At 43.6% G+C, this 18,400-nt stretch overlaps 1 protein-coding gene across 1 annotated transcript in view; it reads right to left on the bottom strand.

Moving 5' to 3' along the window:
* The window catches only part of GMIP (GEM interacting protein), a gene marked incomplete at its 3' end in the record, with an annotated part of 200,121 nt that overhangs the window by 118,594 nt on the left and 63,127 nt on the right, over positions 1 to 18,400 (bottom strand). Inside the window, exons 5-6 of the mRNA XM_082253719.1 lie at positions 16,434 to 16,494; positions 10,320 to 10,445 (exon numbers count right to left, since the gene is read on the bottom strand). Coding sequence (XP_082109845.1) covers positions 10,320 to 10,445; positions 16,434 to 16,494 — 187 coding nt within the window. The remainder of the gene's footprint in view (positions 1 to 10,319; positions 10,446 to 16,433; positions 16,495 to 18,400) is intronic.

The raw sequence follows: 18,400 nt of genomic DNA, 5'->3' as shown, positions 1-18,400 counted from the left end.
TTGCCAGAAGTTCAGCAAGATGATTTCTACTGAGGGAAGTTCTGATCTGTTGGTTAATAATTATCTTGAGGAAGTACATCATCTAATCATTGCATAATACGTCATTTCCCATTTTACCTATCTGATTAATCACAGAAACAAACCAAACTTGGTAAACCTAAAATAATGTGTAAGTCTTTCATGTAAACTTCTTCATAAAGAGAACCTGTAGACCCCTTTTTTATTCCTTTTGATCAACTATAAGTGTATCACCCTCCTAGGTAGGTGCTAGAGCACAGGTGTCAAACACAAGGCCCGCGGGCCGAATGCGGCCCCTCAGGCCATTTTTATGTGGCCCTTGCACCTGTCCTGCAGCTGCGGCACCCCCCTTGCCTCTGCCCCCACCTTGTCTCTGTAGTCAGCAGCAGAGAGGACTGAACTCCTTTGCCAGATCTTGCAGTCCCCTGTGAAACTACAGAGAGGCTTGTCTTTGTCCACCCCTCCCTTTTCAGCAGTCCGCAGCAGAAAGGAGGGCAGAACTCCTCCTACAGATCCTGCACCTCTCTGTGCAGTCGCAACACCACCTTGCCTTTTTCCTCCCCGGGTCTCAGCATTCAGCAGACTCTGGAAGCTGACTCCAGCCCTCCTCTGGTTGTCCAGACCCTGTACTTCTTCCCAGATCCACCCGCATCTTCTTCCTGGCAGCAGCGCAAGGTAAGGGGGTGCATTGTGATGTAAGGAAGGGTGGGTGACTCGACTTCTGATGGTGGGGGGGTTCTTGACATCTCATGTAGGGTGTAAGGGGGAGGGTGCTCTGGACATCTAATCCTACAGATATAACTGGCCCATTGAGGGCAACAATAATGCTGATGCGGCCCGCAATGAAATTGAGTTTGACATCCCTGTGCTAGAGAGTGAGTATAGTTTTGGCTCTGTCTGCCTATCAGAGGAGCAGCAGGCAAATCTATATTGCTTTCTGCCTACCAGAGAAAAGGATCTGTGAGTTAGGTCTGCTCATGGTGCTCAGTGTGCGATTCATCTGTTCTAGGGGAGTGTCCACACTGGTCCAATAGGGAGGCATGTTGGACAGTGGAGGAAACCTGGCCAATAGGTAGGTAACCCTTCACCAGGACAGGGGTACAAACCCTTCACCCTGACAGGCGTACTAACCCTAGACCCTGACAGGCGTACTAACTCTTCACCCTGACAGGCGTACTAACTCTTCACCCTGACAGGGGTACTAACTCTTCACCCTGACAGGGGTACTAACTCTTCACCCTGACAGGGGTACTAACTCTTCACCCTGACAGGGGTACTAACTCTTCATCCTGACAGGCGTACTGACCCTTCATCTTGACAGGGGTACTAACCCTTTACCCAGACAGGGGTACTAAACCTTCATCTGGACAAGGGTACTAAACCTTCACCAGGACAGGGGTACTAACTCTTCACCCGGACAGGGGTACTAACCCTTCACCCTGACAAAGGTACTAACCCATTACCCGGACAGAGGTATAAATCCTTCAACCGAACAGGGGTACTAACCCTTCCCAACTCTACTCCAAGCAAATATGATGTTTTTTTTCTGGATTGGGGATTTAAAGGAAATCTGTAAACCTGAAATACAAGAGCTACCACTGTTAGGTTCCATTGGAAAGTCCAAGCCGCCTGGCTGCTATGCTAACAATCCTGAGCGGCTCTCTCTATGTCTATTGACACACACAGTGTGGCTCAGCTCCGCTCCTTCCTCACTGGTTGTTGTTGACAGTAGCAGGAGCCAATGGCTCACTCTGCTGTCTATGAGCCAGTGAGGAGAGAGAGAGAGCAGTGATGTTGCTCTCTTGCACAGTGCTGGATCAACATTGGGCTCAGGTAAGTAAAAGGGAGGAAGCTGCACACAGAAGGGATTTTTTTACCAATGCATACAATTCATTAACGAAACAAAAACCTTCTGACTTTAGAACTACTTTAAGAACTAGTAAACTGCAATATATCAAATTTTTGATACGAAATTAAATCCGCGCTAAGGATATCCAAGGAATGGAAATAAATAAATTGAAATAGGCTGCGGCCTACCCTGAACTACAGTCAAAAGACTGTATAAAATATAGGGTGGGGGATGGGTAATTGGCGCTGCCTATATGGTGGGTGTCAATAGATAGTAAAAATGCAGGTGGTGTAAAATGTGCACTACAAATGTGTATATGAATTAATAAATACAATATACGCTAAAAATAAATAGATAAACAGTCCACATGTAATAAAAACACTCTAAGTGAATAGCCAATAATAAAGTGCAAAGTGCATGTGAAATACAAAACTGCAAGTGAATAGATAAATTAACTGAATAAATGCAGTGATAGGGACCTGAGTAAATGTGAAAAAGTGCGTATCAAAGGTGGGATATAAATATACGGGTGAATAAATAAATAGATGAACACAATAATAAAGTATTAAGTGCTAGTGACACAATAAATGTGCTACACTAAAAATTAAGGTAATGATGAGATACGATATGAATAACCAAGTGAATATCACAACAAATAGTGTAGTAAAAGTGCACAGCCTGTGACAGCTAGATAGCTGACTGAAATAAAGTACAAATGGCTAGTAATAAGTATACATAAAAGGTATTTAGTCCGTAATTTAATAGGTGTACGGGTGAATGGTGTGAGCAGCCTTACGGTGACCCCGTGGTGGGTGACTGGTGAGGTGCAGGGTAATCCCTAGTGTAAAAAGACCTACTAACCAGATATACCCACCGCACACAGGGGTATAGAGCGGGTATAATAGATGTAGTTGGGTGGTCCTTCTGTTGTCTCCTAGCTCCTTTCTGTAGTGGGGGGAACTGTAGGGGGTCCCTGGAGGTCCGGAGTGTCCCAAAGGGAAGGTGGGCTCAGTATGGCTTCTCCTAATAGGGTGGTGTGGTGTCCAAGAGTCCGTAAATGGATACCATTCACTCGATGGCGTACATAGGCAGGGAGGGTCATGTGAGGCAAAAAGAGGCTCGATAGTGTATTACCGTTTTAAATTTTATTCGAATATACACATAAAATGGGTACTCACATAATACAAGATAGTTCTGCAGAAGACGTCTGATGACGAAACGCGTACAGCGCCGTCACATCACTTCCGGTTCCGGCTTCTTGGTGGAACGCATTGCTTTCCGGGACGCCATTTCCTCGCTTTGAACTATCTTGTATTATGTGAGTACCCATTTTATGTGTATATTTGAATAAAATTTAAAACGGTAATACACTAACGAGCCTCTTTTTGCCTCACATGACCCTCCCTGCCTATGTACACCATCGAGTGAACGGTATCCATTTACGCCCCAAGCCTCGCTCCTCTCCCTCTCCTCTTGGTGGCGCCGGCATCTCTAGTGTGGGCACCTGGCTGTGACCGCTTGCGGCTTCACACCGGGTGCGCACTGCGCATGCGGGGGTCGCGCTGTGCGTTGTGAATGGACAGGCAATCTTCTGGGACCTGTCACATGTCCCAGAGGATTTTAGGGAGGGAGGGGAGTGGAGAACTTCCACCCGAGCCACCTAGATGGCCCGAGCGGAAGTGGGAGTGGATATCTGTTAAATCTAGGTACCGATCCCCTCCCCCCCCCAAAAAAAAATATGCCAAATGTGGAATGTCAGGGGGTCAGGAGTATTTAAAGCGGAAGTTCCACTTTTGGGTGGAACTCCGCTATAAAGTAATAATCGTATTCCTACAGGATGTTTGAAAAAAAAAATCTCTATTTTATTATATGCACACAGTGCTTTAATTATTTGTAGCACCCTCCTAGGTAGGTACTAGAGATAAAGTATAGTTTTGGGTCCTGTCTGCTTACCAGAAGGACTGCAGGTAAATCTATATTGTTTTCTGCCTACCAGAGAGCAGGATATGTTAGTGAGGTCTGATCATTGTGCTCAAGTGCAACTTGTTCTGTCTACTGAGTGTTTCACACTGGTCCAATAGGGAGGCATATTGGACAGTGGGAGGAAACCTGACAAATGAGTGCACAGGCTTTTAATACAGCCCTGGTGATTTGGCAGAGGGAAAAGTGTCTCAGTGCATGTTGGGATACTGTATAAATGCCAGGAGCACATGTGCTCGGGGTCTTTCAGCTGGATAGTGGAGTCCCGGAGGGAAGGGGTGGCTGCCTCCTCCTTTGTAGAGGAGTCGCGAGGCCTCAGGTGGTCGACCTGAAGGCCTAGAGAGTGCCAGTGAGGAGCTGAACCCAGAGGTCCAGGAAAGCTGGCTGGAAGGGGAGACATTGGAGGATCTGATTCTGCAGTACAGCGAGTACAGATCTGTGTCAAGTGGCCTGACCTGAGGGGGGCCACCACTGCAGCTAGAAGAGTCAGTGGACGGGTATCCGTAAAGGGGATACTAGTGAGTGTCCTGAAGATAATGTAAGTTCACAAAGTCTATTGCTGGAGAGAAAAGAGCAATGAGACTTAACCCTTTCCATACATGTGGCAGTATGGATTAAGCAGTGCAGCTGCTTCCACAAGCAACCTGTGAGGCCAAGTGAGAGTTGTCCTTATCCATTGTGATGGTTCCAGTTGGAGTATCCCACTATTCCTTTCTCCCATCCAAGTTCCAAAATAAACACTAAAAAACCAACACCCCTGGACTGTTTATTGTGTGACGAGCCATCAGGAGTAAGGAGGGATGTGTGAACTGTACCCCAAGTGACTGTGGACAGTGGAGGAAACCTGGCCAATAGGTAGGTAACCCTTCACCAGGACAGGGGTACAAACCCTTCACCCTGACAGGCGTACTAACCCTAGACCCTGACAGGCGTACTAACTCTTCACCCTGACAGGCGTACTAACTCTTCACCCTGACAGGGGTACTAACTCTTCACCCTGACAGGGGTACTAACTCTTCACCCTGACAGGGGTACTAACTCTTCATCCTGACAGGCGTACTGACCCTTCATCTTGACAGGGGTACTAACCCTTTACCCAGACAGGGGTACTAAACCTTCATCTGGACAAGGGTACTAAACCTTCACCAGGACAGGGGTACTAACTCTTCACCCGGACAGGGGTACTAACCCTTCACCCTGACAAAGGTACTAACCCATTACCCGGACAGAGGTATAAATCCTTCAACCGAACAGGGGTACTAACCCTTCCCAACTCTACTCCAAGCAAATATGATGTTTTTTTTCTGGATTGGGGATTTAAAGGAAATCTGTAAACCTGAAATACAAGAGCTACCACTGTTAGGTTCCATTGGAAAGTCCAAGCCGCCTGGCTGCTATGCTAACAATCCTGAGCGGCTCTCTCTATGTCTATTGACACACACAGTGTGGCTCAGCTCCGCTCCTTCCTCACTGGTTGTTGTTGACAGTAGCAGGAGCCAATGGCTCACTCTGCTGTCTATGAGCCAGTGAGGAGAGAGAGAGAGCAGTGATGTTGTTCTCTTGCACAGTGCTGGATCAACATTGGGCTCAGGTAAGTAAAAGGGAGGAAGCTGCACACAGAAGGGATTTTTTTACCAATGCATACAATTCATTAACGAAACAAAAACCTTCTGACTTTAGAACTACTTTAAGAACTAGTAAACTGCAATATATCAAATTTTTGATACGAAATTAAATCCGCGCTAAGGATATCCAAGGAATGGAAATAAATAAATTGAAATAGGCTGCGGCCTACCCTGAACTACAGTCAAAAGACTGTATAAAATATAGGGTGGGGGATGGGTAATTGGCGCTGCCTATATGGTGGGTGTCAATAGATAGTAAAAATGCAGGTGGTGTAAAATGTGCACTACAAATGTGTATATGAATTAATAAATACAATATACGCTAAAAATAAATAGATAAACAGTCCACATGTAATAAAAACACTCTAAGTGAATAGCCAATAATAAAGTGCAAAGTGCATGTGAAATACAAAACTGCAAGTGAATAGATAAATTAACTGAATAAATGCAGTGATAGGGACCTGAGTAAATGTGAAAAAGTGCGTATCAAAGGTGGGATATAAATATACGGGTGAATAAATAAATAGATGAACACAATAATAAAGTATTAAGTGCTAGTGACACAATAAATGTGCTACACTAAAAATTAAGGTAATGATGAGATACGATATGAATAACCAAGTGAATATCACAACAAATAGTGTAGTAAAAGTGCACAGCCTGTGACAGCTAGATAGCTGACTGAAATAAAGTACAAATGGCTAGTAATAAGTATACATAAAAGGTATTTAGTCCGTAATTTAATAGGTGTACGGGTGAATGGTGTGAGCAGCCTTACGGTGACCCCGTGGTGGGTGACTGGTGAGGTGCAGGGTAATCCCTAGTGTAAAAAGACCTACTAACCAGATATACCCACCGCACACAGGGGTATAGAGCGGGTATAATAGATGTAGTTGGGTGGTCCTTCTGTTGTCTCCTAGCTCCTTTCTGTAGTGGGGGGAACTGTAGGGGGTCCCTGGAGGTCCGGAGTGTCCCAAAGGGAAGGTGGGCTCAGTATGGCTTCTCCTAATAGGGTGGTGTGGTGTCCAAGAGTCCGTAAATGGATACCATTCACTCGATGGCGTACATAGGCAGGGAGGGTCATGTGAGGCAAAAAGAGGCTCGATAGTGTATTACCGTTTTAAATTTTATTCGAATATACACATAAAATGGGTACTCACATAATACAAGATAGTTCTGCAGAAGACGTCTGATGACGAAACGCGTACAGCGCCGTCACATCACTTCCGGTTCCGGCTTCTTGGTGGAACGCATTGCTTTCCGGGACGCCATTTCCTCGCTTTGAACTATCTTGTATTATGTGAGTACCCATTTTATGTGTATATTTGAATAAAATTTAAAACGGTAATACACTAACGAGCCTCTTTTTGCCTCACATGACCCTCCCTGCCTATGTACACCATCGAGTGAACGGTATCCATTTACGCCCCAAGCCTCGCTCCTCTCCCTCTCCTCTTGGTGGCGCCGGCATCTCTAGTGTGGGCACCTGGCTGTGACCGCTTGCGGCTTCACACCGGGTGCGCACTGCGCATGCGGGGGTCGCGCTGTGCGTTGTGAATGGACAGGCAATCTTCTGGGACCTGTCACATGTCCCAGAGGATTTTAGGGAGGGAGGGGAGTGGAGAACTTCCACCCGAGCCACCTAGATGGCCCGAGCGGAAGTGGGAGTGGATATCTGTTAAATCTAGGTACCGATCCCCTCCCCCCCCCCCAAAAAAAATATGCCAAATGTGGAATGTCAGGGGGTCAGGAGTATTTAAAGCGGAAGTTCCACTTTTGGGTGGAACTCCGCTATAAAGTAATAATCGTATTCCTACAGGATGTTTGAAAAAAAAAATCTCTATTTTATTATATGCACACAGTGCTTTAATTATTTGTAGCACCCTCCTAGGTAAGTACTAGAGATAAAGTATAGTTTTGGGTCCTGTCTGCTTACCAGAAGGACTGCAGGTAAATCTATATTGTTTTCTGCCTACCAGAGAGCAGGATATGTTAGTGAGGTCTGATCATTGTGCTCAAGTGCAACTTGTTCTGTCTACTGAGTGTTTCACACTGGTCCAATAGGGAGGCATATTGGACAGTGGGAGGAAACCTGACAAATGAGTGCACAGGCTTTTAATACAGCCCTGGTGATTTGGCAGAGGGAAAAGTGTCTCAGTGCATGTTGGGATACTGTATAAATGCCAGGAGCACATGTGCTCGGGGTCTTTCAGCTGGATAGTGGAGTCCCGGAGGGAAGGGGTGGCTGCCTCCTCCTTTGTAGAGGAGTCGCGAGGCCTCAGGTGGTCGACCTGAAGGCCTAGAGAGTGCCAGTGAGGAGCTGAACCCAGAGGTCCAGGAAAGCTGGCTGGAAGGGGAGACATTGGAGGATCTGATTCTGCAGTACAGCGAGTACAGATCTGTGTCAAGTGGCCTGACCTGAGGGGGGCCACCACTGCAGCTAGAAGAGTCAGTGGACGGGTATCCGTAAAGGGGATACTAGTGAGTGTCCTGAAGATAATGTAAGTTCACAAAGTCTATTGCTGGAGAGAAAAGAGCAATGAGACTTAACCCTTTCCATACATGTGGCAGTATGGATTAAGCAGTGCAGCTGCTTCCACAAGCAACCTGTGAGGCCAAGTGAGAGTTGTCCTTATCCATTGTGATGGTTCCAGTTGGAGTATCCCACTATTCCTTTCTCCCATCCAAGTTCCAAAATAAACACTAAAAAACCAACACCCCTGGACTGTTTATTGTGTGACGAGCCATCAGGAGTAAGGAGGGATGTGTGAACTGTACCCCAAGTGACTGTGCGTTTATAATCAGAGGAGGCCCGAGAAGTCTTCTTACAGCAGGCCCTACAGGGACAGTGCTACATAATATAAATTGCATTCCCTGCTTAGGTACTCTGATTTACTGTTCCTGTCTGGCAGTCCTCAGAACTCTCAGTAAGTGCTCTGGCAGAGCATGTTAGACATACAGAGAGCAACTATATAAAAGGTATCCCTGGAAGAAGCTGTGTGGGCACGCAGCGTAACGCGTAGGACGCCAAACCGGAAGTGACGTAGCGACATTACAATTGTTATGCATTGGCAAAGACGAAGGAAAATGTGAGTCTGTTATTTTTAATCTCTTTTAAATAAAATCACCAAACGGTACCTCACTATTGTGGCCCCATTTATTTTGGAGATTCAAAGGCTCCACACACACCCCCTGGAATATCGTGTTAAAAGGGATAAGTGTGAGAATTAGTGACCGGACCCATCAACCATAGAAAAGGAGGATTACATATGATACCATACAAAGCTGGTTATAAAGCCAATTGAGGTGAGCGCTTAGGACACCTAGTGGCCACTGCATGGAAGAGCACCTGCATGAATTTTGGGAAAGAAAAGGCGTTTGAATATACACCATTTTATCTATATATACAAGGACACTTTGGCACTTTTTCACTTTTGAATTATTTAATTATTGGAAACTTATAAGCACATAATTTATCACTGGCATTTTATTTTTACAAATTTTGATATATTTAAGGATTGTTTATAGCACATATTTACATCACTTGTAAGAAATATTTTATTTTTTTAAAATAAAATATTAATAAATATTAAATTTTATGCACTGGAGAATATTTATATAATTTTATGCACTGGAGAATATTTATATTTTATTATAAACATTTGAAAGCACTGAAAGTAAAGTATTAAATGTATGAATAACATGCACTAAGCACCTTTTAAGCGCGGTACTCCCCCCTGTTATAAACTATATAAAAGGCTAATAAATCTGTGCATGAGATTCAGTCATGATAATATGGAACAGCAAACAAGAAAATATAAAAACCAACATTAAGTGAAGCTTAAAAAAGAAGTTCAGAAATAAAAAAATACAAACATACATACTCACCTAGGTGGATGCAGCATGGATCCAGCACTGCATCTGTCCCCCACCGCCTCTAAGACTGAGAACTGAGCGATCAATGAGCACTGACTGTCAGTCACCGGCTCTGTGCTCTACCCCTCCAGTGCTCACTGGAGAGCCGAGCTGTGGAGGAGGTAGCAGTGGCTGACTTAGTCTCCCAGTAGCACACTGAGAGGCTGAGCCAGCTGTCGGTCCAGGCATCTGGGTGGATCCCGGCATCCCGGCATTAAAGTCAGGTTCTCTACAGAGCTTGGACCGGCTAAGTATTGTCAGCTGACAGCAGGCTTTAGTCCACTGTTGGCTGAATACAGGTCACAATGCAGAACGAAGTGCATTCCTGTGATCCCCAGGAGAAGTAGGGCCAAAAGAGCCTTGGCCCTACTTCTCCTTTAATTTGCCTTCTGCTTTGAAGTCTTCAATATAGCAGTGCTATATACAATCTCAGATGGAGTACAACACATGGAATCAGGGCCGGGACAAGGGATGGGCAGAAGAGGGCAACAAGGGGTGGGCAGAAGTGGTGCACCACCACCCCTTGAGACGTTTCCCTGGGGAAGGTCACATTGACTCCACCCCAGATACATTTTCCCTTGGCTTCAGTGACAAATGTCATTAGCATGTTGACGAGGTGGGAGCAGGGAACCAGGGAAGGCAAAATATGAGCAGCAGAAGACCCCCCGGAGGTCCTCCCAATGTCAAGTAAAACAGGAATGTGAGGCAAGAGGGCAGGGCCGGGACAAGGGGTGGACAGGAGGGACAGCTGCCCTGAGCGCAATGATTTCTTGCAGGGATGGGGGCACCCTGACCCTAACCCTAAGGGAAGGTGGGGGGCGCAGTTTTGGCATCTTTGCCCTGGGCGCTGGGATGACCTTGTCCCGGCACTGCATGGGATCACACAATGCTATCATTGAACAAAAGCTATATAATATTTGTAAGGACCATACCGTAGCTGAGTCTCTTCTCAATATACCCCAGTACTTCCCGGATATATTTACACCAGCGCTTGGCATAGTTCAAGGCAGACTCCACTCCTCCTTCACTATGGATGAGAATTTCATCTGCTTCTCCTACTGTAGATGGAAACAGAGAGCATTAAAGAAATGTTCCTAATCAGCATCTCAGGAGCTTCTGCTAAGGATGTTCAAGTTACAACAACAGGGATTTTATAGCATGAAGCGAATTGGAAAACTTTTCTAGAGGGTGACAATAAATATGCAAAAATGCTGAACCAAAGAAATATATGTATTCCCGCGCTTATGGTGTGTAATATACGGGTAATATGTGCTGGTAATGGGTTGCTTGCTATAATAAAGTGCTGTGCCTTGAATATAGATAACTGTGTAAAGCGTTACCCAAAATTGGGGAACCTACCCCCTATTAGACTTTATGATTAATGTCTAAACCAGGTAATTCCTAATAATCAACAATGTATTAATAAATAATACATAAATGCCTCAACATAATCTTCATAAAAAGTCTGGGATATTAAATCTTTATGATTGTGGAATAAATGTATCCATTGTGCAAAAGTGCCAAAGAGCTGTTCATTCAAATAAAGTGCAGTTTGTGCTCCCCTTCGGTGTGCCCATTCACCCACCAGCTGCTATGGACCCCCAGTGACAGGAGTAAAATGCACTTTATAAGTATCCTGGGTATGCTGGTCCTTGTTGTCCTCCTCACTGGTTTGGCTCCTCAGTGTTTAGGGAGGAAAAGTACTTATGCAAATGTGTGGATAAAATGGCAAGAGAGATCCACATAGCGTAATTCCATTTATTACTTAGGACTCTTGCACAAGATACTTCTGTTTGTGCATCTACTTTTTTTGTGTGTGTAATTGCACGTATTTAGGCACATTTTTGCGTATATGTGTTTTCGAAATTTCAAGCGCACGTACATTGCTGCATGAAATTTATTCTCGTGCTTTTGTTCAGTCCCCCTTGACGACGTCCTTTTGGATGAAACGCGTCAGCGAGTGGCATTTGGCATTGACGTCTCGCTTCTGAGTGATTCCGGGTCGCTAGCAGCAACTTATGTGAGTTTTTTTTGTATTATATTTTGCACTTGTTGTGTATTTTACTTGTGCAATAAACCATACTACACTATGAATATAATTCTGGGCTCTGGGTGAGCTTATTTATTCCCAGTGGGATCTGGATATGAATGATTGGCGGAAACCTTCCACTGTGTAATTTCCAAAGGGACTTCCATATGTGTTTTGAGGCTTATTTGCTGCTATAACAGCAGCCGCTATATTCAGTGAGTGTGCAATCTTCCCATTGGTGGTGGTACATTTGTTTTGATACCATTGCCTCGCTGTTTGCTCACTGGATTGGTGACTCTATTATGGATTACTATCCGTACAAAGGAATCACAAACATTTGGACTGTCGGTGTAGTCTGATAACATTACCTATGTGGGTACATCCTTTTCATGTTTGAATTTAGATACATTTCTTTTTTTATTTAAAGGCGCTACACTTTTGTTTATTATCTATGTTATAAGTTGTGTATACTCCTATCTATAATGATTATACATATCATTATACACACAGCGCAGGATTCCTACATTATTATAACATTTTGCAAACAGGTCATTTTTCTCCTTCATTGATGTGTGCTGATGACGCTGCACTAATGGGCACTGATGAGGCTGCACTAATATGTGGCACTGATGGGCACTGATAGGTGGCACTGATAGGTGGCACCGATGGGCACTGGTAGGCGGCACTTATAAGTGACATTAATGAGGAGGCACTGATTGGCAGCACTGATGGGCACTGATTGGCAGCACTGGTGGGACTGCACTGGTAATTATTATTATTTTTATTATTATACAGGATTTATATAGCGCCAACAGTTTGCGCAGCGCTTTACAATGTGAGGGAAGACAATACAGTTACAATACAATTCAAAACAGGAGGAACTAGAGGGCCCTGCTTGTTAAAGCTTACAATCTAGAAGGGAGGGTCAAGTGAAACAAAAGGCAATAACCGTGGGGGATGGGTTAATGGAGAAAATGGTAATCAGGACACTGATAACCAATGCCCTAAATATCAGTGTACATGTTCCTTTTAGACAAGCTGGTTATCGCCTTTCCTCACCCTGTCAGCGTGAGAAACTGAATGCCGATAACCTGCTTCTGTTTAAATTGTTATCAGCCGCTGATTGGCTCCTTACCTCAATCTGTGATAAGCAGTGCCCCGGAAGACATGGCGATCACAGAGTGCACCACCTGCGAACAGCAGCAGGCAGGTGGTGGGTGCCATCAGTGGAGGATATCATATGACGATCTTCCAGAACTAGACGACTGCGCTGTAGCCATCATTGGGCTAGAGCGTGGTTGGCAGGGCTGTCTTTACCACAGGGCAAAAGGGGCATCTGCCCCGGGCCCAGTCATTGTTGTGGGGTCCAAAGCAGCTGCCTCTTGAGCCTGCACTTCATGCAAAAATTTGATAAGTGCATTTGGGAGGGCCCAAGAAAATGTTTGCCCAAGGTCCAATCAATATTAAAGACGGCCCTGGTGGTTGGCAAGTGGTTAATGGGGGATATGATGTTCCTGCAGTGGTGTTAGAGAGTGTTAACAGAACGGTGATAATACAAGAATTAACACCGGTTACTAAACGCACACCTATGTTGTGTTAAGTCTTATCACAGAGAATCAAGGTGGTCATTTTTTAAGAGCTGTTTAAAAAACCGCATTAACCAAGGAGTATCCACCATTTATACTAACGCTGGACAGGAACTACTTTACAACAAGAATGGGCTGAGAATCTATCTGTGCCAGTTGGTACCAGAGTGGTTGGGGGAGTCCAATTCTATTTGCTGGCAATATACCTGTGGCCCCTGTAGGGGTACCTCCATTTGGTGAGTGCGGTCCAATTGGGGGAGCACGATTGCACCTGTTCGCATGGAGTGATTTCCACACAATCAAATTACGAATTATATTTTGCACGACTCCTGCACTTTGCACGATTATTGGGACTATTGGACGATATAATTAATTTTTTTACAATCTTTAATACTTTTTTATATATTCTCTGATGTTGGATACCATTTTTTTACGACTTGTTATATTTTCTAGCACTGAAATTAATTGTATTTATTAGGTACTTTATTTACAATTAAGGTAAGAGAAAACTGGTCTAGCACTTGCAATTGTGTACATCTCCATCCCTAAAATTTTGTAAAGACAAGAGAACGGTCGCCCAGGCGGGACTTTATATGAGGTTGCCACAATAGTCATGAAGAGTCAAAAAGTAAAATTTATTAGTAGAGTATAAGCATACAATCGATATAAATGTATAGTCATAAGCATAGTTACAAAACATGTACAGCATGTAGAAAACAATTGACAAAATAACAACATAGCAGCAAATTGCGCATGATGACAGCATTGCAGCATCCGTGTAGCATAGTATTGGGTATATCTGTATTGAAAACTCTACGCGTTTCGTGGGTCTAATATGCCCACTCATCAGGAGTATATAAGTAGATCTGTCTAAAAGTAAATGATAAAAAATAAAATATCAATATTTGCTGTGCGTTTTTTTTGGCCAACAACTGTGAAGTTTCAACAAATGTATGACCCAAGTGGGGAAACAACACTTACATTGGGCCAAATCAGATTGAAAATGCTGCCATGAGGTGGGGTGCCAACGTCTGATCCGGGAGCTGAAGAGACAAGAGTACCCACAAGAAAATGGGGAGCCGGGCAAGGAAACATAAATGATGGAAAATGTGATATGACACTGGCTGAAAATGCAAGAAATGATATATCAAAGTATTAGAATATGGGCTGTATCACATAGTGAAACATGAAAGTATTCAATGTACAAGGTATGTTCCAGCAGAGACAGTGTCAACATTAGAGAAGAGAAAAAAAAAAAAACGGAAGAAAGCACCGAAAAAAAACGCAGATCCCCAGAAAGAGTGCTGATCACCGTGTAACCAATGGCCAGGAATAGTGATGAGAAAGCTGTGATGAATAAAATAGAGTGAGGAAGATTAGCTCATATGGTTTCAGAACACTGGTTGAGTAACCATAGTGAATCATAGTATCTCAGGATATTGAAAGTACAAAAAAGTATCAATATAGTAAATAAAGATGATACAAATAAAAATATATGGTAAAATTGAGACAGGTGTAGGAACCATAGAGTAATGAGCTCACAGGGTGGTGCCTGTTCTAAGGACAGCAATGCTGGGAGTAGTGAAAGACAGAGAGTGAAGTGTCTAAAAGAATGGGAGGTGGAGATGGTGAAGGAAGTGGTGGGAATTAGACAAGGTGTGTAATTATATCCACATAGTAAACCCATTGGAGAGAGAAAATAGGATATCAGTGTATGAAAGAACAGAGGTGCATGAAAGTTGAGTTCCTCACCCGAATATCCACATAGGTTGCACGTAGATCTTGTCCCAAGCGCCATGTGTATGGTAGGACAAACCGAACTTGTTCGTCAACATGGAAAAAGCCAGCGCAAGCTGGCAACCATGACCATAGATGTTACAACCATAACCAGCACATGTAGACGCTGCAATTGCAGCGGTGCATGTGACCAGCAGGAACATGACGCCGATATATAGGTGGCTCCACCCTAGAGGGGAGGAGGCAGCAGGGGAGGAAACCCTCCCCATAATATATCGCAGCTCCCGGAGCAGATCTGCACCTACCACCAGGGGGAAGCGCATAAGCCATTTTTTAGACACTTCACTCTCTGTCTTTCACTACTCCCAGCATTGCTGTCCTTAGAACAGGCACCACCCTGTGAGCTCATTACTCTATGGTTCCTACACCTGTCTCAATTTTACCATATATTTTTATTTGTATCATCTTTATTTACTATATTGATACTTTTTTGTACTTTCAATATCCTGAGATACTATGATTCACTATTTATGGTTACTCAACCAGTGTTCTGAAACCATATGAGCTAATCTTCCTCACTCTATTTTATTCATCACAGCTTTCTCATCACTATTCCTGGCCATTGGTTACACGGTGATCAGCACTCTTTCTGGGGATCTGCGTTTTTCTTCGGTGCTTTCTTCCGTTTTTTTTTTTTTTTTTTTCTCTAATGTTGACACTGTCTCTGCTGGAACATACCTTGTACATTGAATACTTTCATGTTTCACTATGTGATACAGCCCATATTCTAATACTTTGATATATCATTTCTTGCATTTTCAGCCAGTGTCATATCACATTTTCCATCACTTATGTTTCCTTGCCCGGCTCCCCATTTTCTTGTGGGTACTCTTGTCTCTTCAGCTCCCGGATCAGACGTTGGCACCCCACCTCATGGCAGCATTTTCAATCTGATTTGGCCCAATGTAAGTGTTGTTTCCCCACTTGGGTCATACATTTGTTGAAACTTCACAGTTGTTGGCCAATATAAACGCACAGCAAATTTTGATATTTTATTTTTTATCATTTACTTTTAGACAGATCTACTTATATACTCCTGATGAGTGGGCATATTAGACCCACGAAACGCGTAGAGTTTTCAATACAGATATACCCAATACTATGCTACACAGATGCTGCAATGCTGTCATCATGCGCAATTTGCTGCTATGTTGTTATTTTGTCAATTGTTTTCTACATGCTGTACATGTTTTGTAACTATGCTTATGACTATACATTTATATCGATTGTATGCTTATACTCTACTAATAAATTTTACTTTTTGACTCTTCATGACTATTGTGGCAACCTCATATAAAGTCCCGCCTGGGCGACCGTTCTCTTGTCTTTATTTACAATTAGGTTATATTTATTGTACCCATTTTGCACCATTGCACTATGTATTTTTTGTATGTTTACACTTGAGCACAAACGACACTTTATTCACAGGTTATGTCACTATATCCTATTTTTTTGAACATATGACACTTTTCTTTTTGCACATGACGCTTTTCTTTTTGCACATATGACGCTTTTCATTTTGAACATATGACACTTTATTTCTAGGCAGCGCCACCAAACCTTTCCTTTTTTTTTTTTTTTCCATAAATGGGGAAAAAAGTTCTCTTTGAAAGATCACCATAAAGTAAACTTACTGGATACGGCCACCCCATCTCTGTCACATGCTGTCCGAGTTAGTTCCAGCGGAGTGCTGATCTGCATAGAGCAATATCACAGAAAGATGAGTATAAAACAAGACCAGTAACAAGGAGCATTAGTAAATTGACAATGAACGTGCTTTGAAAATATTTTTGCTGAATGTGCACACCAATATTGTGCATGAATGTATTTTTAGTCATCCTTAAACCTAACCCATAACGTTCCACTCTTAGCTCCTGATACATTTTCCTATACAGTGGGGTCACTTCACACTTAATGGGTTAAACGCTTGCTTGTCTGGGGGGATAGGAATAAATACTTTCCTTGCTCCCCCTGTAAGTCGGCACTTTCCTCTGCTATCTGAGGCTCTTGGACAGGCGTTCACAGACCTCCTGTACAATGCAGGCCTGCTGTCCTGCATTGTACATGATGATGTCAGAGAGCTGCAACTAGTCAGCCAGCAAAAGGAAGTGACTTTGGAGGACCGGTCACATGGAGAGGAGGAAGTCTGTGGGAATGAGGAGTAAGGTAGGTATTTTACTTATTCTTTTCCCCTCTAGCCCATAAGCATTTAACCCATGCAGTGCAGTCAGGGCCGGACAAGGGACGGCTGCCATGGGCACTGTGGTACCAAGTGAGCAGAGATGTATAGTAACTAAGTAGAACTACTTCACTACTGTACTTAAGTACCGAAAGGCGGTATCTGTACTTTCCTGGAGTAGAATTTTTTTCTCCTACTTCCACTTTTACTTCACTACATTTTTTCAATGATTTCAATACTTCTACTCTGATATTTTTTTTTTTGTGCTGCATAGTTACTCGTTACTATTATAAAAATTACCACTGCCAGAACAGTAGATGGCAGGTTTCATGAAGCTCATAACATGTGTATTATCAGCGCATACGAAAATAAATGCTACTGTATGTAGAAATAAAAGCTGCATTTGAAATAATAAAAAACAATATGATGTTCAAACTTTTGACTTCTTTCTTTAATAACTACATAACACAGTACTTGTACTTTTACTTTCAGTACTTGAGTAGCAAATTTTTTAAAAAAACTACTTGCAATACTTAAGTACAAAAAATGTTGAATACTTTAGTACTTCTACTCAAGTCACTTTTTGATTGAGCACTTCCACTTCTACTCAAGTCACTTTTTGATCGAGCACTTGTACTTTTACTCAAGTATGGGTTTCAAATACTTTATACAACTCTGCATTTGAGGTGGGAGGGGGGGGGGGGGGCACCACAAGGGATTTGAAGGGGGTGGGGATTTGTGTTGAAAAGGGGAATTTGGGGGGCGGCAGGGCAGGGAGTAAGAACTGTTCTAGGAGGGCAAATTTGGGGAGGTGTGCTAGGAGCAGTGATTAGGGGGGATTCGTGTTTGTGGGGGGGAATGAGGGAAAAGGATTTGTGCTGGGGGGGGGGGGGGGGGCTATGTGCTATAAAAGTAATATAAGTAAATATAAGTAATAGGTAATACAAATACTTTTAAGTAATAAGTAATATAGTAAAGGGGAAATATACATTTTTTTTGGAGGGGGGGGGGATTTGTGATATTAGGAATGATTGAGGTGGTATTTGTGCTAGGTGGAGAAATTTGGGGGGGGGGGGGCTTGTGTTAGGCTAGGGGATTGGGGGACAGGAATTTGTGCTGGAAGGGGGAAATTTGGAGGGGGGAGGGGGGGATTTGGGCTTGGAAGGGAAATTTGAGGGGTAGAGGATTTGTGCTAGGAGGGAAAATATTTTTTTTTGTTTATGGGGGGTGCTGGGGGCATATTGGGAGAGAAAGGATCTGAGCTGGGAGGGGATGGGGGGCAAAGATTTGTGCTGGGAGGTGGGGGATTTCAGCAGGGGGTGGATTTAAAATGGGAGGAGGGGGAATTATGCTTAGGAGGTGAGCATGCAGGTTAGAGTTTCATTTTTGTGTGTGTGTGTGGGGGGGGGGGGGGTTCACTGA

This window comes from Pelophylax lessonae (genome assembly GCF_965119305.1).
Source record: "Pelophylax lessonae genome assembly, chromosome: 4".
NCBI classification, from domain to species: domain Eukaryota; kingdom Metazoa; phylum Chordata; class Amphibia; order Anura; family Ranidae; genus Pelophylax; species Pelophylax lessonae.
Note: the sequence above shows the minus strand (reverse complement) of the source record. Positions and strands in the feature narration are given on the sequence as shown.